This window comes from Thalassophryne amazonica, chromosome 12 (assembly GCF_902500255.1).
Source record: "Thalassophryne amazonica chromosome 12, fThaAma1.1, whole genome shotgun sequence".
NCBI classification, from domain to species: domain Eukaryota; kingdom Metazoa; phylum Chordata; class Actinopteri; order Batrachoidiformes; family Batrachoididae; genus Thalassophryne; species Thalassophryne amazonica.
In genome coordinates, this window is record NC_047114.1 from 9,705,747 (window position 1) to 9,730,975 (window position 25,229).

The following is a 25,229-nucleotide window of genomic DNA, read 5'->3' on the forward strand; positions in this document are numbered from 1 at the left end:
GTTAGGTTTTAGTTCCATGTATTGTCAGATTTTTTGTCTCCTTGCATTTTTCACATGTCTCCATGGTTTCCTTTCCTTTTGATTATCACACCTGTTGCTAATTCGTTCAGTTTGCTTTAAGCCACACCTTTGTCACTGTGCATTTGCTGGTCGATTGCCACAGTTAAGCGTGTGTGTTTGTCTCCACTTTGATCACCATTTGTAAGTATGTTGCTCCCCACTGTGTTTTTGACCTTCGTTGGTTTAGTCCTCGCTTGCTCCTCCCCAGTGATCTCTACCCTGTATCTCTGTGTGAACGTGTTTGTATGCTCACCCCGTCACTGCTGTTTCAGAGTTTCATCATAAAGAAAACGGAAATTTTGCAGAACAAGCTGAAATTTTCAGAAAATATACAGAAAAATGTGTCACGTTGTTCACAGTTCTCCAAAAAACCCTTACGGCACTATCAAAATCCAAGATGGCCTCCAAGATTTCAAAACTTAGATTAAAAACTTGAGGTTTAACATATCTTTGCACCTGGAAAGGTTAAAAAAGTTACGCTCAGTTCGGTTCAGTTAAGTATCTAAATGTATTTATTAAGACATGAGAAACTCTTTATAGTGATTCTCTCTCCGAAACAAATATGGCCATAGTGAACTTCAAAATGGCTGCCATTGTACTTTTTTTAAACACATATTCAAATGCTTATTACTGTGACTCATGCAGACCAAGAGAACACTTGGTCTGTTAAAGCCATGACACACCTACAACAATCACATTAGCCCTATGTGGGTGTGTCCACATTAGGTACCCACTTGGATGTGTATATGCAAGACATGTGCTGCTCATTACCCAGAGTCCTCTATGTCCACACTTTTGACGTAGCTGTCGTTGGAGTACAAAACCACAGTGGCGATCTGGTCCACTGAGGAGGATGAGAAAAACAAGAGTTGAAGAAACCAGCAGCAGCTGCAGAGCCTGATGTTTGCATCAGGAATGAAGGAGACCAAAGTGTAACTAAGAGGAGTCAGAATGCCGCGTTGTCGCTGGTATGGGTTCTGAAGCCTAATCTGAAGATTTTATCAAGATTCTGCTGAGGGATGACTGAATAAGACTCTGCATATTTATCCTGATGTGTTTGAAGCCGTTTTTAAGTTAATGCTAATTTGTTCCAGTTTCTTTATCGTGTTCTTACCAGTCAGGATGATGTTCTTGACGTGTTTACTGGAGCTGTTGGTGACATTAACGTGAACTTTGATGGGCTCGCCATGGTAATAAATCTGAAAAGAAAAAACAAGACAAAACACAAAGACACCATTCACAGTGGGTTTAGAACCAGGACCGGTTCAGACAGGAATTTGGAGGTGTCAGGAATCAACCCACCAGCCTTCACAGACAACATGCTCTTCCATCGGGATAGTCAGGAATCATTCTTTTGTATTAATTATAACAAAGTTCTGTATGTAGACAATGACCCATATGTGTCCCTACGACAGACCGGCATCCTGTCCAGGGCCTATGACTGCTGGGATATCTCCACCCCCCTGTGACCCCTAAATTGGAGGAAGTAGGTATAGAAATGGATGGATGGATAGACAGCAACTTAAATTAATAGAAGTCATTTTTAACTTGGAGCTAAGCAGCATTGAATGTTTTGAACTATAATTTAGCATGTTTGATCGGTAGTCAATGTCATGCCCATTTTTCTGAATCCAGCACAAAATTATGTTTGCTAACATTGGTATGGTGACATTAGCCTTTTCCCCCATCTCTGTCTCCACATTAAAGGCCATGCTAACAACAAAAACCTTTACACAGACATGTTAGCATGTTAATGTGAGCATGTTTTACAAAGCAGGTTGTCCTATGTATTTACTCCTTTGTGCTAACTGACCACCATTGTCTCACATCTTAAAAAAATAACAAAATAACATGTGTTAATATATGTGTTCAACCTTGGAGTATTTTTTAAATTATTTGAGGTATTTCAGAATTTTGTGTATTCTGTTATTATTTGTGAATTAATTTATTTACATGTTGTTATAGACATTTTTCAAGAAGTAGAACCTAAACCAGCAGCTATTTACATGCATTAATGGGAAATTATTAAGAATGTATATAAATTACCACAAATCCAAACAAATCTGTTCTAAATTCCTTACACAAATAAAATTTGCACAAGATGGTTGTTTGTTCTTCACTTGACCAATTTATCACATGGTCACACAAAAAAATGTAACTTATTTATACCTTTAATTAAAAGTTAAATCATCTGAATTGTAAATAAACATAGATTTAATTATTTAGCTTATTCTTCCACCTTGTGGTAGTTAGATGAAACTGGCTTTGCCACATTGTGATAAATCCTGACTGAACTGTTTTTAATGTTATAATAATTATTTTGGCATCATGCACAAGTAAAACAAAAAAGTAACACATTCTGACATCTTTCTCAAATTATTTGACAGAAATAAAATCTGACATGTTTGTATGTACGAGGTATCTTATAAAAAAAAAACCTATATGGATTTGATTGACATGCGATTACACCAATCATGCTTGAACCCTCGTGCGCATGCGTGAGTTTTTTCACGCGTGTCGGTGATGTCATTTCCCTGTGGGCAGGCCTTGAGTGAGATGTGGTCCCGCCCTCTCGGCTGAATTCCTTTGTTTCACACGCTGCTCGAGACGGCGCGCGTTGCTTTATCAAACTTTTTTCTGGACCTGTGAGTAATATCCGAGTGGACACTATTCGAGAAATTCAGCTGGTTTTCGGTGAAAAGTTTAACGGCTGATGAGAGATTATGGGGTGTTTCTGTTGGTGTAAGGACATCCCACGGAGCGGGACGTCCTGCAGCGCTTCCAGGCGCCGTCGTCGGCCTGTTTCAAGCTGAAAACATCCTAATTTAAGGCTCTGTTGACCCAGGACGTCGTGAGAGAACAGAGAAGATTCAGAAGAGGCCGGCATGAGGAGTTTATGCGGACATTCCACTGTTTAAGGACATTTTGTAATGAAAGACGTGCACGCAAATTTGCAGAGTCATTTCTGTGACGACTCGGTGAATCTGTGTGCGCCGCGACAGGAAAAACACCTCCGTGTTGAAAACCATTTGTAAAATTCAGGCGGCTTTTGATGGCTTTCAACAAGTGAGTAACTGAGAAATTGTTTAACAGCTTAGGCATGTTCCAACTTGTCCATTAAGGTTTCCAACGGAGGTGTTTTTCCTGTCGCGACCCCCCGCGTTCGGGTCCGGCCCGACATGCGATTCTGCCCGCACGTTCTTTCATTACAAAATGTCCGTTAACAATGGAATGTCCGAATAAACTCCTCATGCTGACTTCTTCTGAAAGTTCTCTGTTCTCTGACGACTTACTGGGTCAACAGAGCCTGAAATGTGGAAGTTTTCAACTTGAAACTGCAAGACGCTGCCGCCTCGAAGCGCAGATCGCCGTCAGGCACTGTGGGCCGTCCTTACGGCGACACTACCAGACCAAAATCTCTCATCAGCCGTTAAAATTTTTACCGAAAACCAGCTGAATTTATCGAATGGTGTCCACTCAGTTGTGCCTTACAGTTTTGAAAAAATTTTGATCAAACAAAGCAGCAGTCTCTGAGCCATTCCTAAACAATGAAAAAATCGACGAGAGGGTGGGCGACTCCTCACTCAAAGACTGCCCACAGGCGAATGACGTAACCGACAGGCGTGAAAAAACTCTCGCATTCCCACGAGGGTTCAAGCATGTCTGATGTAATCACACGTGATTCAAATCCATATGGTTTTTGAAAAAAATAATAAGGTCGGATACTTTTCTAATAGACCTCGTAAAGTGTAGGAAATGTGAGGCAGCTTGCCTCTTTGTCCAGGCTGGCCTTGACGTTGCAGTGGTTGTCTGACATGACAAAGTCTCTGGTGGTTTCAAACAGATGGCGCTGTTCCCTCACCCTCTGGGGCAAACTGGACCTTTCGAATCAACAGCTTCACTGCACTCCTGGTGAGCAAAGAGGAGAGGAATCAAACTGTCAGTGCGCAGTGACACGTATCACCTAGCAGCTTGTCCAGCCGTGCCATTCTGATCGCTTCCTCCGTCCTGTTATTATGGAATAATGCTGAATTTATGTGGACAGGTTTGGTGTACAAAAGCTTCAGACATCGTCACTGAGACAGATGATGACTGGAGTGCAATATTGAAGCAGAAACGAGGTGACTGAACCGTGGCTGATGACGTGAGCACAGTGAAGGCGGGGCTGACGGAGGACCGTTCAGGTCTGCGTCACCATCTATTCAATAGAAGGAATTGCGACGGTGTCACGCGCTGGGCGGGGCCCACACCGGTAGGCAGAAAGAACCCCTCATATGCAGCCACTGACTGTGCACAATATTTGAAAATATCAACCGTTTCAAAGTGAGCACTTGGTGATCCATCACACGCTGATGGATCAGCGCCGTGCATAAAAAAAACACATCAAATCCAGATGGAGGACTTAAGTGGTTTTACTCCAATAAGAGTTGATTTTACACTGTTTTGAGGTGATTTAGCTCTGTGATAGAGTATAATTCACTCTATTTGGACTGAGATTAAATGTTATCCCAGCAGAGTAAATTTTACTCAGTAAAATTTCCTGTGCACAGTCACACAAAGGTGGATTGTGGTGATTTTAAAGGCCCTTCCCCGACAGCAGGCCTGGAAAACATCCCCGGGTGCAGAATGTTGAATCCCAACAATCCCAATCATGTCGTTTTGACGGATGTTTGTTGAGTCTTCTGGTTCCTCTTGGTGCAGCTGGCAAACCACACTGTGATGTAGCCTGTGATTATGCTCTCCACATAGTGCAGCAGATAACTGAAACAATCCTTCAAATGGTGATGCAAGCACCAAATACTCCTTAGACATTACTCTTTTGAAAAAAAAACAGACTCAGCAGGCTGCCAGGTATGGGCCAGTTGAGGAATTACACAGGGCTCAAAATTTAAAAATGCTCCAATCATATTGAAAATGACGCCGCTTTTTTTAATTTATTTATTTTATTTATATAGCGCCAAACCTACCAATCCATCTACATTCCGACCCTCACCTATGGTCACGAGATTTGGCTCATGACCGAAAGAACAAGATCACGAGTACAAGCGGCCGAGATGAGTTTCCTCCGCAGGGTGGCTGGGTGCTCCCTTGAGATAGGGTGAGGAGCTTGTTCACTCGGGAGGAGCTCAGAGTCGAGCCGCTGCTCCTCCACGTTGAAAGGAGCCAGCTGAGGTGGCTCGGACATCTTTTCCGGATGCCCCCTGGACGCCTCACTGGAGAGGTGTTCCGGGCACATCCCATCGGGAGGAGGCCCCTGGGAAGACCCAGGACACGCTGGAGGGACTACGTCTCTCAGCATGGCTTGGGAACGCCTCGGTGTTCCCCGGAGGAGCTGGGGGAGGTGTGTGTGGATCGGGAAGTCTGGGCAGCTTTGCTTGAGCTGCTGCCCCCGCGACCTGACCGGGGGCAGCGTAAGAAAATGGATGGATGGATAGCGCCAAATCAGAACAAAGCTGCCTCAAGGCGCTTCACATAAATCAGGTTACCTTACTAACCCCTAGAGCAAGCAAGGGTGACAGTGGTAAGGAAAAAATATTTTTTATTTTTTACACATTATTTGTCTGAGCATAAAGATTCTAAAAAGGTATAGTTTGGACTATCTGTGACTGACTGTTTTGGAGTTATGGGGTAAAAACAGCAAGAATGGTGACAAAGGTCAATGTCAGTTTGTACAGGGATCGAAAGTTAAAGTTGCTCCAATTTTGGTAAAAACTGGTGCAAATTATTGGCTGAGCTAATAGGATTACTAGATGGAATAGTTTTAACTGTGCTGAGGGTTTGGGTTCCAAAGTAAAGGTCAAACAATGTTGACGTCCAATTCTATGACATGTGACATATGTTACCCTGTAACGTGATAACTAAGCATGACACATGGTGCAAACTATTCCTTTTTAAAATCCCATTAACTCAACTGATAATTTGCATCACTTTTTTCCAAAACTGAACTAACTTTATCTTTTGACCCTTGTACAAACTGAAATTGATCTTTGTCATTGTTTTTTTCTGTTTTTACCCCATAACTTCATAACATTCTAAACTATAGCTTTTTGGAATCTTTATGTTCAGACAAATAATGTGGCACAGTTTTCAATATGACTGGTGCATTTTTAAATTTTGATGTGTGTAATTTTTCAATTGATTCCTACCTGGTCACCTATTGAAAATTCAAGTAGCCAGTACATTTTTTCAAATGAGTAATTTGTGCCAAATCTGGCACTTGTATCACCATTTGAAGGATTCCTGCACTAACACAAACAGTGCACCTAAAGTCTACCAGAATGCTATTTGGCGAACCAGCTCTCCTCAGCTTCCTCAGGAAGAAGAGTTGCTGTTGTGCCTTCCCAGTGATGGTAGACGTATGAGGACCAGAAGAGATCTCCAGTAATGTTTTCCCCCATGAAAATTAAAAGTAAACACTCCACCTCTGTGGTCTTCTTTGTCTTTTTGCTGTTCAGGATGACATTGTTGGTTAGAACATCACACTGTCAGGTTCTGCACCTCATCGCTGTTTGTCGAATCATCGTTGTTGGAGCTCAAACCTATGACTGCTGTGTTGTCTGCAAACTTTATGGTGGTGTTTGATGCATCATGGGTGAAGAGGGCAAACAGGATAGGATTAATAAATGGAAAAGTTTTGATTGTGTTGAATGTTTTGTCTCCAAAGTAAAGGTCAAAAAGATCAGCGTGCATTGGATTCTACGACGGTAAGAAGAAACAGAAGAATAAAAAGTAGAAGAAGAATAAGAAGCAGCAGCAGCACCTTTGAAGGGAGAGTACATCTGCTCACCGTTTGCGTACTTTGGCGTCCTGACTCTCGGCGCAGAACGCTTTGACCTCAAACTCCACAGCACATTTCTACAGAAGAAAAGAACAACTGTCACCAGTCTGTGACGTGGTCCTTTGTCAGTCCACGAGGATAGTTTAACTTCTCCATTGGGCTTTTACCTTGCCAACATCAATGGGTGATGGTTGAAATGCCACTGAGCAAGGCAGGTTGTCAGGAAACTAAAACAAAACAAAGCAGTCATCAGTGAAAGTGTCCGTTTACCTACGAGGATCAACTCAAAAGGTTTGAGCAGAACTCTGAATGAGTGGCTCCAGATGAGCTGGATGATGTTTGGTTTCAGGTCATAATGGGTTTGATTTTTGATTCCACAGTTTGAATGCTGGAGGGAGAAAGTATTTGAGAAAGTTACACATTACAGATTATTTATTGTCATTGTAACAAGTACAACGAAAGGTAAGGTGCAAGTCTTTCAGTGTGAATTAGAGGTGGGTGATACCGGGAATTTTAGTATTGATCCGATATCAAGTAAATAGAGGCCCAGTATCGCCGATATCGATATCAATGCCGATACTTTTTCATATTTAAGTTTCATAGATCCAAAGGATCCAAAAGACCTAGGATAGAATTTCACCAACATTGTACATGACAACAAAATACTTTATTATCACAATCAACATTTTTGTTTAAAAAAATATCACTCAACACAACTTAAAACGAAATCTCCTGAGGTAGAGGGCTGACAAACCACAATACAAGGGTGCGCTGCTCCATGTTGTGTGACACAGCACAGCGCTACTCTTACAGACAGAGAGTAGACTTTGATGAATCGGCGTGCGCAGCAGTCAGTGCGTGTGGGAGAGAAAAAAGCTTGAGTATGGATCTTTTTACACGAGGATCGTTCAGTATCAATACCAGCGTTGGTATCGATATTATCGATATTAGGATCGATCTGCCCACCTCTAGACTGTGAATATAAACCTGATTAAACCACATGCATGACTTGAAAATAAAATAAACATAAAATTTAACAGAACGAAAAAGTTATGTCCAGAGCGCAAATTTAAAAAAGAAAAAAACAATAAGAATGTAGTAGCAAAAAAGAGATTACATATTAAAAAAAGTATGTGCAAAACTATTTCAGTGGCAGTGGATATTGCACAAAAGCAAATACTGGACTCATTTCAAGTGTGGCCTGTGACCTGGCTGTTTGGTTCCAGTGACATTCAAAGCTCTAACAGCAGATAGAAACTGCCCTGTACTGTCTGCCTGATGACAGTAGCTCAAACAGAGAGTGTCCAGGGTGGGATGAGTCCTTCAGGATGGCACTGGCTCAGCTGTCACGGAATGTATTAAAATAAATTTGTGCTCCCATTATGGAAATGTGGTGCTTTTTGTGAGAATATCACGAACCAATAGATTCATGATATGCCATGAGATATGGTAGGTTGTTCCTGTCCCAGGTCAGTTTCTCCTCTATGTGGACTCCCAGGAAAGAAAGTCCTGCACCTTTCCACACAGGTCCCCTGGTGATAATGGGCTGAAAGTCTGTTTTGTTTCTGCTGAAATCTATGATTAGCTCCTTGGTTTTGGATGTGTTCAGGAACAGGTTATTTTCTCTACACCACACTGTCAGCTGTTTCACCTCGTACTGGTAGGCGAGCTCATCTCCTCCAGTGATACAGCCGACCCCTGTGGTGTCATCAGCATACTTAATGAAGGTGTTGCTGGTGTAGATTGGGGTGCAGTCAGAGGTGTAGAGGGTGGAAGAGCGGTAGGCTCAGCATGCAGCCTGAGGGGAACCAGTGCTGAATGTGAAGAGCTGTGGATATGTGAAGGCCAGTCCTGACTCTCTGTGCGCAATCTGACAGAACGTCTTTAATTCCAAGACCATTGTGGAATGAGGTAGACCGAGGTTCAGCAGTTTCCTCACGAAGCCATGAGGGAGGATGGTGTTGAATGCTGAGCTATAATCTACGAAGAGAAGACGGGCGTAGTTACCCTGTTGCTCCAGGTGGGTCAGATTTGTGTGGAGGGCGGCGGTCACGCCATCCTCTGTTGACCTGTTGGCCTTGTAAGCAAATTGGTTTGGGCCTAAAGTCAGGGTTATAAATGACACGATATGACTTCTAACCAGTTTTTCAAAACACTTCATCACCACCGGTGTGAGTCCAACAGGCCGGTAGTCATTGAGGCTGGTTATGAGGGATTTCTTGGGTGGGGGGACTTTGGTGGAGGTCTTGAGGCATGATGGGACAGCAGACTATGTTGAGATTATTTGGTGAAAATCCCAGCAAGCTGGTCTGCACAGGTCTTTCAGCACCAGTCTGGAGTTGTCATCGGGGCTTGTTGCTTTGCGTGGGTTGACGCCCCTAAGCATGCACCTCAACTCATGCTCCCCCACTGTGAAGTTGCTTCCGGACACTGGCAACAATGTGGCTGCTCCTGGTGGCACAGTCTCACAGCAAAGAACAGATTTAACTCTTCTACCAATGTGGCGTCACCTTCAGCAGCTCAGATCTAAGTTTGTATTGGGTGAGGTGCTGGACCACTATCCATGCCTGCCTGCTGTTGTTGCTGTCCAAGTGGTCGGTGATCCTCCTCCTGAAATCCTCCTTCTCCTTCCTGATTCCTCGCTTCAGGTTGGTGCAGGCTATGTTGTAGAGAGCCCTGTCACCAGCTTTGAAGGAGATGTTTCTCCTCCTTCAGCAGCTGCTTCACCTCCCTGGTCATCCAGGGTTTTCTGATTAGGGTAGACTCAGATGTGTTCCCCAATGTGACCGTATCTGCACAGTTCTTAATGGAAACTCAGTACAGTGTCCTGTAAACGCATCCAGGTCCTCATCCTCAAAGATGTCCTAGTCGGTCCTGTTGAAGTCATCCTGGAGCTGCTGAGAAGCACCATCTGGCTGTGTTTTCACCATCTTAAAGGTGGTGGGGGGTGAATTTCCGCAGGAGGTATATGCAGGGATGAGTTGCAGAGAGATGTGGTCTGACTTGCCTACATGTGGTGCAGGTCTGGCCCTTGTAACCTTGCTTAATAATGTTTTAAACTGTCCAGTGTATTTAATATTAAATGTTCAGATTATTGTTCACTTCCTCACAAACCACACTGCTGGGATGCCTTTGGTTGCAATGGTGAAAATCTGGACAGCAGAATTGAAGATGAAAAGATGACTTAAGGTCTGGACTGTCTTAAGCCAAAAGACTACCCAGGTGCACCAGATGGAGGTGGAGAACAGGTTCATCACAATGGACAGAGACAGACATGAGGGTTTTCTGATGACTGAGGTGCTATTGACCAAAACTATTGTTGTAAAACAATCAGGTTACATTGCTATGGTGATTGTTCCCACTAGTGGGACAATTCACGAGCCATGAACCTTGGAGATATTGTGGCAAATGTATGACCGACTCATGTTATGGACTATATTTCCTGCCAATACTTTGTGTGTGCATCTTGGTGGGTTTAACTTGAGTTTCAGTGTCAACACAACTTTAAGATAAGTGCTGTAACTAAATCATTAAAGTGGCCAATAGGACCAGAGCTTATCTCCAGTTTCTATAACGTGAAGGTAAAGGGAGATATGGACAGGAGAACAGAATAGAATAGGCTCAAGCATTAGCTGGCACCTTTAAATATCAATGAAATACAAATGGTCCATCATGTGATATGCAGCAGCTGGTGTAGAAATCACTGAGGTTACCTGCGGTTCTATGGCCTGATATGGTCACAGAAAATTGCAATTTCAACTTGTTCATGATAAAGTTCAGGTAGAAGATTTTTCCTAGTAAGGATTCATTGTTTATGTTGTACCAGATGATGGTGTCTCACCTCGAAGAAGAACGGGTAGGCATTGTCTCCCAGCTTGCGCAGCAGTTTGGCCTGGGTTCTGGTGTGGACTCCCCTCTCTCTGTCTTGCAGAGGCGGGAACACCTGGCGGGTCGACAGGTACAGTTCCCTACGGAATGCAATTCCCATCACATCCATGTCATCTCTGCCATATCGAAAGGTGCAGGAGAGGGTGACAAACACTAGAGGGCAGAAAAGACATCAGTGCAACAATTGGCTAAATTTTGTTAAATGTCATTTTCATAGATTTTATCCTTAAATATGTCAGAAGATTACAGACTGGTCCAACTTTGTCTGGGTAACAAACACAAACCAATATATAGACTTAAAAAGGACGTTAGCTTGAGTTTGAACTTGTTGATATCATAAGCAACAAATCGCAAAGCTGTGTTAATAGTCACAATAGTTATTTGTATAAAATGTGTTTCCAGCATAAATCAGTGCTGCAGCCAAAACATCCGGCACAGAACTCGATACTGACCTTTCCGTCCCTGCAGAGCCTCATGATCAACCAGGACTACGCCATCTAGTGGTGAACAAATGTCAAAGCTCAACATGCTTATAAAAGAACTTGATCTTTTTGGGTCAATAAACATTTTAGTAAACAGGATGAACAAATTAGGTTTGGGCAATTCTGCATTAATGGAATTACAATAAAGCAATTTTGTAACTGAGCTACAATACGGACACATTTTACTGTCATTGTAATTCTCTTAACATTACCATTACCCTATTTACAAATGCTCTCAAACACAAACAGGACTGACACATGAAGTGTTGATGAAGTTAAAATTAAAAATGATAAAATTCTAAATCTTTTATGTGTCGGATCCACGAGGAGACTTTCAGCTCTGAAGATTAGTTACTATGAGCTTCCAACAGCAATAACATTAAAGCTTTTCAGAAATGTCAGCAATTAGTTTGGTTTAATCTTTTCAAAAAGATTAGTGATAGTCCATGGGCCAAGCAGGTTTTCGGTACCACTTAAGGGGATGAAACGACACTTAGAATCCAGCCTCAGTGTACCATGGGCTACACAAAAATGTATGATACCCATCCCAGGGTGGTAGCTGTAGCCAGGTAGGGGTCAATGAAGAATTACACAGAGGTCAAAGTTTAAAAATCATCAATCATGTTGAAAACTATATCACATTGCTTGTCTGATCATAACGATTCTAAAAAGGTAGATTGGACTATCTATGATGGAATGTTCTTGAGTTATGGGGTAAAAACAGCAAAAATGGTGACAAAGGTCAAGTTCAGTTTGTACAGGGGTCAAAATTTTAAGTTGCTCCAATTTCAATAAAAAATGATGCAAATTATTATTTGGGTTAATAGGGTTCTAATAAGGAATAGTTTGCACCATCTGTCATGCTTAGTTTCCATATTACAGGGTAACATATGTCACATGTCACACCAATTAGTTAAACTGCAGGATTGTCTTACAGACATAAAGACATGGATGACCTCTAATTTCCTGCTTTTAAATTCAGATAAAACTGAAGTTATTGTACTTGGCCCCACAAATCTTAGAAACATGGTGTCTAACCAGATCCTTACTCTGGATGGCATTACCCTGACCTCTAGTAATACTGTGAGAAATCTTGGAGTCATTTTTGATCAGGATATGTCATTCAATGCGCATATTAAACAAATATGTAGGACTGCTTTTTTACATTTGCGCAATATCTCTAAAATTAGAAAGGTCTTGTCTCAGAGTGATGCTGAAAAACTAATTCATGTATTTATTTCCTCTAGGCTGGACTATTGTAATTCATTATTATCAGGTTGTCCTAAAAGTTCCCTGAAAGCCTTCAGTTAATTCAAAATGCTGCAGCTAGAGTACTGACAGGGACTAGAAGGAGAGAGCATATTTCACATATTGGCCTCTCTTCATTGGCTTCCTGTTAATTCTAGAATAGAATTTAAAATTCTTCTTCTTACTTATAAGGTTTTGAATAATCAGGTCCCATCTTATCTTAGGGACCTCATAGTACCATATCACCCCAATAGAGCGCTTCGCTCTCAGACTGCAGGCTTACTTGTAGTTCCTAGGGTTTGTAAGAGTAGAATGGGAGGCAGAGCCTTCAGCTTTCAGGCTCCTCTCCTGTGGAACCAGCTCCCAATTCAGATCAGGGAGACAGACACCCTCTCTACTTTTAAGATTAGGCTTAAAACTTTCCTTTTTGCTAAAGCTTATAGTTAGGGCTGGATCAGGTGACCCTGAACCATCCCTTAGTTATGCTGCTATAGACTTAGACTGCTGGGGGGTTCCCATGATGCACTGAGTATTTCTTTCTCTTTTTGCTCTGTATGCACCACTCTGCATTTAATCATTAGTGATCGATCTCTGCTCCCCTCCACAGCATGTCTTTTTCCTGGTTCTCTCCCTCAGCCCCAACCAGTCCCAGCAGAAGACTGCCCCTCCCTGAGGCTGGTTCTGCTGGAGGTTTCTTCCTGTTAAAAGGGAGTTTTTCCTTCCCACTGTCGCCAAGTGCTTGCTCATAGGGGGTCGGTTTGACCGTTGGGGTTTTTCTGTGATTATTGTATGGCTTTTGCCTTACAATATAAAGCGCCTTGGGGCAACTGTTGTTGTGATTTGGCGCTATATAAATAAAACTGATTTGATTTGATTTCACATGTCATAGAATCCAATGGATGTTGACCTTGTTTGACCTTTACTTTGGAGACCAAACATTCAACAGTCAAAACTATTCAATTTATTAATTATTTTATTTCAACCAATAATTTGCAACATTTTTTACTGAAATTGACGCAACTTTAACTTTTGACCCCTGTACAAACTGACACTGATCTTTGTCACCATTTTTGCTATTTTTACCCCATAACTCCGGAACATTCCGTCATAGATACTCCAAACTATACCTTTTTGGAATCGGTATGATCAGACAAGTAATGTGATATAGTTTTCAACATGATTGGAGCATTTTTCTGTGTAATTCTTCATTGACCCCTACCTGGGTGGCTATCATACATTTTTGTGTAGGCCATGATACACTGAGGCTGGATTGTAAGTGTCGTTTCTTCCTTTAGGTGGTACAGATTAGGTCAAGATTGATGACTGGCTGATGGACTATGATGGGTTCAAAGGCCGAACGTTATGTGTCCACTGACTAGGTCAGAAAACCATTGTGCCTGTCTGTCTTTCAACTTCTGGAACTCAGAGAAGAGACCAAACAACCTGCCACTTCACATGGACAGGCTGGAAAATTGTTGTTGTTTTGTTTCCTAGTGACATTTATCTGTTGGTGGGTTACTGTGGACAAACTCACCCACTGGATCTACAGAGTCAACACGGTCAACAAAGTCTCTTTTCCCCATGTAGACTGCAACCTAAAGAGAGGAAAAACAAAACTAGAACGTCAAAATGAAAAGCATCAGGAGGTTGATGCAAACCCTGCATGTTGGGATAGATCCATGTCCAATAGTTTATCAATCACAAATATTCTGCTGATCAATACAAACTTTACAACATTTACATTTACAACTATTGTTTGGGGAGATAGAGCAGAAATATGTTTGTTAGGGTTTTTTTGCACCATGTTTTTGTTGACCTCAACCTTGATCTTTATCCGATCCCCTGAAAAGTAATATTCCCGCCACGTTTTGTGAATATCTGTCCAGCCATTGTTTTTTTAAGTTGTGCTATTTACACAAACACACACACACACACACACACACACACACACACACACACACACCGATTACAATACCCTACATGTCCGAACCACAGGGTAATGAGTCCAACCCAGAAATACATCATTTGCAAATTTTAAATGATATTTGTAAGAAAATCTTATATGGGTTCTGGTTCTGGTCACATGATACACAAAAAAAATCTACCTATGATGTCTCACAGGAACATTTCTGAGTCGCCGTGGTGTTTGGAGGGTGATGTCATCAGTAGAACGTATATACTTATGCTGATGAAACACTGTTATACTGTATGTGTTTTTAGATGTTTGAATCAGAAAAGCAGCAGTGGGGACTCTTGGTCACAGACTGCTCAGACAGGACACAATTACATCACCACCCTTGAAGTTCTGCTGACTCCACCAGCATCGAACCCGACAACAAGGTCCAACTGTGCTGTGTTGGACATGTCATCTGCATGGATGACCACCATATGCCCAGACACTTTGTGTATGTGGAACTTGCATGTGGCAAGAAAAACCAAAGGAGATTAAAAAAAACAAAAAAAACAACAGCAACAAAATAATAAAAAGCGCTGCTACAAAGACACCGTCAAAGATCAAACCAAAAAAGCCTGAGATTTATGCTGCAGATTGATCATTCCAGTGAGCCACAGCCCATCAAAACTCTGCCAAATGTGAGGAGGTCGAATATCAAAGATTTATCTCTGCAAGAAAACAGCACCACCATGGAATAATACCAGCAGTTCCTCTAAAAACATTCCTTTGTTCATGTGAGGAGGTTAACTGTGGCACTACGATGGCAGGCAATACTAGAAGAATACACTTTTATTTTGTTTTTAATGAGCTCCAAAATCCCCACAAAAAACAACTCTTTCTCTATGAAAATCAGAACATTGATGTGGAGCCACTAACACGATTAGCAATAGATGAGAATCTACAGCTCGATCTGGAAGTGACACCAGTCCATTGGGTCATTTATTCACCTTCTACCACTTAGTCCATTTAAGGGTCGTGGGGGGCTGGAGTACCCTGCAAGGCGGGGTACACCCAGGACAGAATGCCAGTCTGTCGCAGGGCCACAAACAGACAAACAAACACAGACACGGACAATTTAAAGATCCACCTAACCTGTATGTCTTTGGATGTGGGAGAAAACCGGCGCACCCGGAGGAAACCCATGCAAACACGGGGAGAACATGCAAACTCCCAGTGGTGTCAAAAGTACACACATTTGTTACTTAAGTAGAAGTACAGATACTGCAGTTTAAAACACTCTGGTAAAAGTTGAAGTATCAACTTGACCTCTTTACTCAAGTAAAAGTGAAAAAGTATGTGCTCCAAAACCTACTTAAAGTATAAAAGTATAAAGTAACCTTTAAAAAAAAAAAGGTAGATGCCACTATATGAATTGAAAGCTTAATTTAAAAACTGATTCATTCTACATGTGGCCCAAGACCCAAAACCCAAAATTACCCCCCAACACCACCTGCACGAAAATGTTTCAATTCTAGAAGCTGTGAAATGCAATCTGGGACTATTCCAGACAATAAACTGCAGTGAGTGCAGCATCCATTTAGTGAGAAAAAAAAAACTACTTTCCTTATTCAAATTCATTCCAGTAGTATTCTGCTCTTACTAGGATGCAGCAGTTTTCTAGTTTGGCAGATAGTTCTGGAGGAAATCACTGAAGAAATTAACAAATTGAAAATATGGTTTGACCGAAACAAACTGTCATTAAACTTAAATAAAACAGGGATGAAATGGAGGTGTAAGAGTCACTAGTGTTCACAGGAAACACTTATTTATTTCTGTATTTATTTATGTATGTTCATTGTTAGTTGCTTTTATATTTTATTTTCTGTTGTGTTTCTATTCAGGTTCTTTTTGTCTCTTTCTCTGAAATTGTATATAATAATCATTAGATTATTAACATATAAACAAAAATAAATTTAAGAAATATTACAATTTGAAAACAAATGCACCCGAACGTGAAGACAGCTAGAACTGCTTCATGCTAACTTTTAACATTGAAAATGCCATAGACATGCTAAAGCGTTAGCGTCGCTCCCGTTTTTAAGTTATAAAATACATCTATCAACTGTTTCAGAAGACCATAACAGGTCGGTTTAACATAGAAAAGGTAAATAATACTCACAGAAGTATGCTCTTTAGGGTTTTAGCGGGGGGAAATTAAGTGAAAGAAAGAAAGAATAAATGAAACAATAGGTCGAAGCATTGCTTCAATCTGCGAACCACTGCTTTGACTGGTTCAAAATCCATTCCTTTATCTTCATTGATCCATGTTTCTGATATAGCAAATATGTTAAATATTTTTTTAAATTGACTTCAATATTCTTTAATGTTGTTAAAGTTTGCATACAGACTTCTGCTGTTGAAATGGATTATTGATAATTTGTTATCCGTTTTAATGATCCGATTAAACTGTTCATCTGTATAATAGCAACAACTGTCATTTATATTTGAGAAGAAATTATTGTCCGGGTCTATATTATGCTCCAAGTCCAGTACATTGTGGTCTGTGTATTTAAATGTTCTCAGTTCTAGTTTTCCATGATCAGCAATCCTGTGAGTTATATCCTTCTTGTCTCCAGATGTAGATGATGTAGTAGATGAATAGGTTCCTCTGGTCTGTGTCATGGTGTTGTGATGTGTTTGTGTCCTCATACCTTATTGGTTGTATTTGTCCAGTTCCTTGATGTTCCTGATTACCATAACCTTCTCTTGTTCTGGTGTTCCGTTCAATTTGATGAATGTTTTGCAGTTGGATGTCCATGTCTGTTGAATTTTTCCCTGCATTTTTAAGAAACAAGCTTTCCTGACGATGTCTGCGTTTCTTTTGGTCAGATGTTCATTGATGAATACGTTTGTTCCTTTGAGTTTCCGTCCCTGTTTTAACAATGCCATTTTATGTTTTCTGTTGACAAACCTCATTATAACTGCTCACTTGTCTCCATCCTCTCTCCTGGGCAGGGGGTGGCACGCTTCAATGTTATTACAGTCCATCTGAATACCTTTAGATTGCAGGAAGTCAGCCACCTGTTGTTCCACTGAGCTGGCTTCAGGTGAGCCCGAGGTGCCAGCGCGGATTTATCTGACCATGGGTCCGAAGAAGGGACTGACGGCGGAGGAGGGAGACGATATCAAGAAGTCCCTGGACTGTTTGTCTGAGGAAATCTCTGTTGTTAAAATGCAGCAGAAATCCATTATGGAGCTGGTGGAAGAAGTGAAGGCTCTCCGGATCCAGAATGCCAAGAAAGACCGGCGTCTGGTGCACCTGGAGAACCGTGTTGCGGAGTTGGAACAGTACACAAGGATGAACGATGTTATTATTACAGGAATTCATATTAAACCTTGATCCTACACACGGGCGGTGTCAGAAGAAAGCGGAGGGGAGGCCAGTGAGCAGGAGGCCAGCTCAGTGGAACAACAGGTGGCTGACTTCCTGCAATCTAAAGGTATTCAAATGGACTGTAATAACATTGAAGCGTGCCACCCCCTGCCCAGGAGAGAGGATGGAGACAAGTGAGCAGTTATAATGAGGTTTGTCAACAGAAAACATAAAATGGCATTGTTAAAACAGGGACGGAAACTCAAAGGAACAAACGTATTCATCAATGAACATCTGACCAAAAGAAACGCAGACATCGTCAGGAAAGCTTGTTTCTTAAAAATGCAGGGAAAAATTCAACAGACATGGACATCCAACTGCAAAACATTCATCAAATTGAACGGAACACCAGAACAAGAGAAGGTTATGGTAATCAGGAACATCAAGGAACTGGACAAATACAACCAATAAGGTATGAGGACACAAACACATCACAACACCATGACACAGACCAGAGGAACCTATTCATCTACTACATCATCTACATCTGGAGACAAGAAGGATATAACTCACAGGATTGCTGATCATGGAAAACTAGAACTGAGAACATTTAAATACACAGACCACAATGTACTGGACTTGGAGCATAATATAGACCCGGACAATAATTTCTTCTCAAATATAAATGACAGTTGTTGCTATTATACAGATGAACAGTTTAATCGGATCATTAAAACGGATAACAAATTATCAATAATCCATTTCAACAGCAGAAGTCTGTATGCAAACTTTAACAACATTAAAGAATATTGAAGTCAATTTAAAAAAATATTTAACATATTTGCTATATCAGAAAAATGGATCAATGAAGATAAAGGAATGGATTTTGAACCAGTCAAAGCAGTGGTTCGCAGATTGAAGCAATGCTTCGACCTATTGTTTCATTTATTCTTTCTTTCTTTCACTTAATTTTCCCACGCTAAAACCCTAAAGAGCATACTTCTGTGAGTATTATTTACCTTTTCTATGTTAAACCGACCTGTTATGGTCTTCTGAAACAGTTGATAGATGTATTTTATAACTTAAAAACGGGAGCGACGCTAACGCGTTAGCATGTCTATGGCATTTTCAATGTTAAAAGTTAGCATGAAGCAGTTCCAGCTGTCTTCACGTTCGGGTGCATTTGTTTTCAAATTGTAATATTTCTTAAATTTATTTTTGTTTATATGTTAATAATCTAATGATTATTATATACAATTTCAGAGAAAGAGACAAAAAGAACCTGAATAGAAACACAACAGAAAATAAAATATAAAAGCAACTAACAATGAACATACATAAATAAATACAGAAATAAATAAGTGTTTCCTGTGAACACTAGTGACTCTTACACCTCCATTTCATCCCTGTTTTATTTAAGTTTAATGACAGTTTGTTTCGGTCAAACCATATTTTCAATGTGTTAATTTCTTCAGTGATTTCCTCCAGAACTATCTGCCAAACTAGAAAACTGCTGCATCCTAGTAAGAGCAGAATACTACTGGAATGAATTTGAATAAGGAAAGTAGTTTTTTTTTTTCTCACTAAATGGATGCTGCACTCACTGCAGTTTATTGTCTGGAATAGTCCCAGATTGCATTTCACAGCTTCTAGAATTGAAACATTTTCGTGCAGGTGGTGTTGGGGGGTAATTTTGGGTTTTGGGTCTTGGGCCACATGTAGAATGAATCAGTTTTTAAATTAAGCTTTCAATTCATATAGTGGCATCTACCTTTTTTTTTTTTAAAGGTTACTTTATACTTTTATACTTTAAGTAGGTTTTGGGGCACATACTTTTTCACTTTTACTTGAGTAAAGAGGTCAAGTTGATACTTCAACTTTTACCAGAGTGTTTTTAAACTGCAGTATCTATACTTCTACTTAAGTAACAAATGTGTGTACTTTTGACACCACTGGGAGTTTGCATGTTCTCCCCGTGTTTGCATGGGTTTCCTCCGGGCGCGCCGGTTTTCTCCCACATCCAAAGACATACGTATCTGTACTTCTACTTAAGTAACAAATGTGTGTACTTTTGACACCACTGGTGGCCTGGGACAATATAGCTGAAGTTGTCTTGTCCAAGGACTCAGACAGGTACTGTGACCAGGAATCAAACCCAAGTCTACACAGTCCAACTCCTTATCCTGCTCAGACTGATAGAAAACTAAAATCTGCTCCTAGAGATGAAATCAGAAAAACCCATCCTGAGTTTGCAGATAAATTAGGCGATTAAAAGGAACTCCTTATTTGACAAACACTGCCTAAGTTCCCAAATTCCTTTTCTTGGTCAGCAAGAGTTTGGGAAGATAAATCCTGGTTTTCAACTCCAGACAGTTCAGTTTTTTAACTGTAAAGAGCCAGTGAAACAAACAGCGACAACGTCACCTGTAAGCTGTGCTGTCACGACTTTGAGTTGACCTCCACCGGATCAGACCGCAGAGGGAGCTTTACCAAATTAAATGCAGTTGGAGGGACAAACTGCAAAACTCAAGCTTCAGCAGCAAATAACTGTGGGGTCCAGCTGGTAGCGGTTAGCAGTAGAGTTAGCATTATGAATCAGTGCCGTTGATTCATGAGACATTTATCTTTCAATGTTTGTGACACACTGAGATGTTTTATGAATCATCAGGAGGCTGTGGACAGAAAATCGCAGCATGAAGCTAACGTGTCCGCGCTCACCGACTTGTCCTTGCACATCTTCTTGTAAACAACATTTTTTGAGCTCATGTTGGTGCAGAGAGAACGCGCTGACTCAGCAGTTCCTGTTAGAAAACAGAACAAAACAAACAGTCTCTATCATTAATTTGCAAAATAAACAGTGTCAGAAAAATACAGACCATCATGTAAAAGAACATGTTTGTTTTGAATTTTCTTGTTTACTTTGTTTTGTTTTAAAGCAGGACTTCAGAAAATTTAATGATTTTAATGTTGTAAAAATTTTACCTTGCCTGGAAATTATTTGTTCTGCATTAAATCAGTATAGTTTGTATCCTTCATTTATTTTTAATGGCATCACTTGAAGATGTGTGGACTTATATTGACCTTCCCTGCATTAGTTTTATGTTTTTAATTATTACCTCCGGCAAGGAGGTTATGTTTTCGGTCGCGTTTGTTTGTTTGTCTGTCTGTTTGTCAGCAGGATAACTCAAAAAGTTTTCAACGGATTTTGATGAAATTTTGTGGAGTTCTTTGGAAATGACAAGAGAAAAAAGTGATTAAATTTTAGTGGTGATCCGGATCACGATCCAGATCCAGGAATTTTTTTAAAGGATTCTTCACCATTGCGGGATAGGGGGAATTTTGACATTCTAGTTTCTAACTCCACAAAAACAAGGCAGAAAGGCTTGAAAAAAATTAGGGTGTAACATAGTCAAATGTTCTATCAAACAACAAAGTTTGGTGATGATCGGATCTGGATTCTGGATCTGGTGATCCAGAATATGCAAAAAATATAGGGAAAATAGAAAATGTGTCAGTGTGAGGTGACAAATGAAGCTAGAGATGCACAACTAACACCAAATTGTAGCTGAATCTGTACTGATTCAGTAAGGTGTCATCAGATTTGATGTAGCTTCAAATGTTATGGAGCTATACTCAACAAAAATATAAACGCAACACTTTTGGTTTTGCTCCCATTTTGTATGAGATGAACTCAAAGATCTAAAACTTTTTCCACATACACAATATCACCATTTCCCTCAAATATTGTTCACAAACCAGTCGAAATCTGTGATAGTGAGCACTTCTCCTTTGCTGAGATAATCCATCCCACCTCACAGGTGTGCCATATCAAGATGCTGATTAGACACCATGATTAGTGCACAGGTGTGCCTTAGACTGCCCACAATAAAGGCCACTCTGAAAGGTGCAGTTTTGTTTTATTGGGGGGGGGGATACCAGTCAGTATCTGGTGTGACCACCATATGCCTCATGCAGTGCAACACATCTCCTTCGCATCATCTGTGAAGAGAACATCTCTCCAACGTGCCAAACGCCAGCGAATGTGAGCATTTCCCCACTCAAGTCGGTTACGACGACGAACTGGAGTCAGGTCGAGACCCCGATGAGGACCACGAGCATGCAGATGAGCTTCCCTGAGACGGTTTCTGACACATTGTGCAGAAATTCTTTGGTTCTGCAAACCGATTGTTTCAGCAGCTGTCCCAGTGGCTGGTCTCAGACGATCTTGGAGGTGAACATGCTGGATGTGGAGGTCCTGGGCTGGTGTGGTTACACGTGGTCTGTGGTTGTGAGGCTGGTTGGATGTACTGCCAAATTCTCTGAAATGCCTTTGGAGACGGCTTATGGTAAAGAAATGAACATTCAATACACGAACAACAGCTCTGGTTGACATTCCTGCTGTCAGCATGCCAATTACACGCTCCCTCAAATCTTGCGACATCTGTGGCATTGTGCTGTGTGATAAAACTGCACCTTTCAGAGTGGCTTTTATTGTGGGCAGTCTAAGGCACACCTGTGCACTAATCATGGTGTCTAATCAGCATCTTGATATGGTACACCTGTGAGGTGGGATGGATTATCTCAGCAAAGGAGAAGTGCTCACTATCACAGACTTAGACTGGTTTGTGAACAATATTTGAGGGAAATGGTGATATTGTGTATGTGGAAAAAGTTTTAGATCTTTGAGTTCATCTCATACAAAATGGGAGCAAAACCAAAAGTGTTGCGTTTATATTTTTGTTGAGTGTAGCTCCAGAAGAAAACTGCCATTACCGAAAAATCGTTTTTATACAATAACTTTTGAACTAATAAAGACATAAAAGTGATTCCAAGTTCTAGTGGTATGTTTTCATGTTCAAGGATGTCAAATATAAAGGAAAGAAAAGTGTATGTATCATAGTTTTGTTTGTGACACTGAATTGTTGAATAGATCACTGTGCCAAGGAGGGAATCTCTTTAGGGTCAGTGACCCTATGGCCTTGTTTAGAGAAGTGTTTCATAAATGTTAAAAAATTCATATATTTGCAGTTTAGTTGAATAATAAATTGAATTTTGTCTCTTATTTGTTTTTGTCTATAAGCACATGCAATATCAATATCAGTGCTCAGATGACAGTAGCTTCTGGGAAAGGTGCAAGTTGCAATAAACTGTGATGCCAAGCGCTAAGGATACATGCTATCCAGTCACAGCAGATGAAACTTTTTTTTACTACTGAGCAAACATCATTGTTAGACTTTTTTAGGTTCAATGATTCCACGGCGTGTAGATGTTATGGCGTCAGTGACCCCATGGCCTTGGCAGAGGTTTGCACTCTCTGAGTGCTTCTAGTTTTTGAAATGAGACCACGTGATGGCGTATGGACTTGCATCGACCTTCCTGCTTTTGTTGATTTAAAACAACCAATCGATTTGAACAGACTCAGTGCTGCTGAGCTTCTAATCCACCTAAATCTTGCTCACGTGTCTGTCAGTGAAAACATGAACTCATTCTGTTTGTATCCAGTCATCTGTTTTCCAGTCACAACTGATGTCACAGCGACAGCATAATTATTCATACAAAGTGAATCAGTAGCCGTTTAACTCTCCTTAGCTGTGAAACCATTATAATAATATAATAAAATACATATCATATAATATATATATTCTAATCAAATTACATTTTTACACAAATCTGATTGGTTAATCATGTGAGATGTCAGACCGTGTAATATCGGGGGAATGGTGGCAAAATATTTGACTGTTTCAAATTTGGATGTATTACTCCGCGCCTTGACCGGTGTTCTGACGAGATGTCATTCCTGTCGAATATCATTCCTGCAACTGCGCACGCATGCACAGTGTTGTCAGGACGCAGAACTGTCGATTTATGCGACAACATGCACAATTTGACAGAATACTGGCCGCGCGCTGCTAGCTGTTCGAACTGTTAGCACTATTAGCTATTAGCTAATAGCTAATAGTGAGCTCAGCTATTAGTGAGGTAAATCGCGTACCGCCGCCGCCACCACCGAAATGGGTGAATTTAAGCTACCATATGAAAGTATTGATGTGGATTCTGATACAAAATTACCATTTCACATTTGATGGATTACTCCACGCCCCGATCGCTGTTGGAGCAATGCTGCCTCATGGTAAGCCTCGCCAACCGAATTACCTACAGAAAAATAAACCGTGCATATGTCGCACTGGCGATGTGTTTTAAAGCTCAATTTGCGACCGTATAACCAGCATGAATGTCTGCAAATCATCAGACACAACAGGGTTATTCCCTAAATAATATACATCTCACAGTGAAAGCCACCTCCCTGAGATCTTGCGAGATTTAGTGGGATTTGAACCCTCAATAGGGCGAATTGCTTGCCAGCTACGGAAAGCAACATAGCCATTTAACCTCTGGGGAGTCTCGCCATAATTAATATTTCATTGCTGCTTTTGACCCTTCGCACGCTCACAGTCCTCAGACAATGATTTTATTCTGTTGGTTCAGGAATTGATCGCACTGTTCTTGAGAACCACAGAGGAACTAAATCTCTCAGAAAACAGAGATGGATTCATGGAGAAATGACCCTCGTGCTTGTGAGTGAACCTGCCTCAAAATGTTTCCTCTTAACCGTTTGTGACATCAGCTGTCCACAACCTTCCTTATTATGTCACAAAGCTTTTTAACGACCCTCCTGTGAGTGTCATCCTAGTTTTAAGGCAGACAGTAAATTCATCAGCTATAATCCAGCCGATCACGTCCTTTTTAAAATAATTCAGTGCAATATAAAAGCTATACTTTTAGAAATTTCAAACTTAGCTACATTTTTTCATTAACCAAATTAATACAGGTAATTATACTGAACTAAACTGTGATAATTAGCCGTTTGGTGTTTTTTGTTTTTAGGATAATGTTAACTCTTCGTGACTGCCTTTAGTAATTATAATTTGACTTAAAAACTAAAATACACAAAAATAAAGCTAAATAAATCATTTTCTAATGTTTGATTTGATGTGACATAATACAGTCATCCAGACACATTTTTAACACATTTAAAAAAAATGGAGGATTTTTTTTATTATTAAGTTTTCTGCATCCTAACATCAGGTTGCTTTTATTGCTCACTGATTTGCAGCATTTAAATAAATGATTTCAGTTATTTGTGTTTGTGTCACTGACCTGAGCTGCAGACGTGACGATGATGGTGATGAAGAGGAGGAGGAAGAGCTGGGCGGCAGCTGAAGGAGCTCTATAAGTAAACACCTGCTGTCCATCACTACCTCCCATCCGCCTCTTCAGCCAATCAGATGACCTCGGATATGAACTTTGACCAGCCCTTAGCGCTAAACCATTTTGACCACCACGCCTACGGTCCAGACACGATAACCAGACAGATGTCTGAGAGGATTAAAACTGGTTTCCCCAAGTCAGCACAACCGGGCCGGATTAGAGAGAGAGAGAGAGAGAGAGAAACACACACACACACACACACACACACACACACACACACACACACACACACACACA

At 40.8% G+C, this 25,229-nt stretch overlaps 1 protein-coding gene across 1 annotated transcript in view; it reads right to left on the bottom strand.

The window, feature by feature from the left end:
* The window catches only part of saga (S-antigen; retina and pineal gland (arrestin) a), a 53,558-nt gene extending 28,633 nt beyond the window's left edge, over positions 1-24,925 (bottom strand). The window contains 11 exon segments of the mRNA XM_034183703.1: positions 832-904; positions 1,175-1,259; positions 3,833-3,898; positions 3,900-3,969; positions 6,848-6,915; positions 7,006-7,065; positions 10,680-10,879; positions 11,179-11,223; positions 13,991-14,051; positions 20,442-20,524; positions 24,882-24,925. Coding sequence (XP_034039594.1) covers positions 832-904; positions 1,175-1,259; positions 3,833-3,898; positions 3,900-3,969; positions 6,848-6,915; positions 7,006-7,065; positions 10,680-10,879; positions 11,179-11,223; positions 13,991-14,051; positions 20,442-20,489 — 776 coding nt within the window. The 5' untranslated portion in view covers positions 20,490-20,524; positions 24,882-24,925.
* Positions 24,926-25,229: the final 304 nt, after the last annotated feature.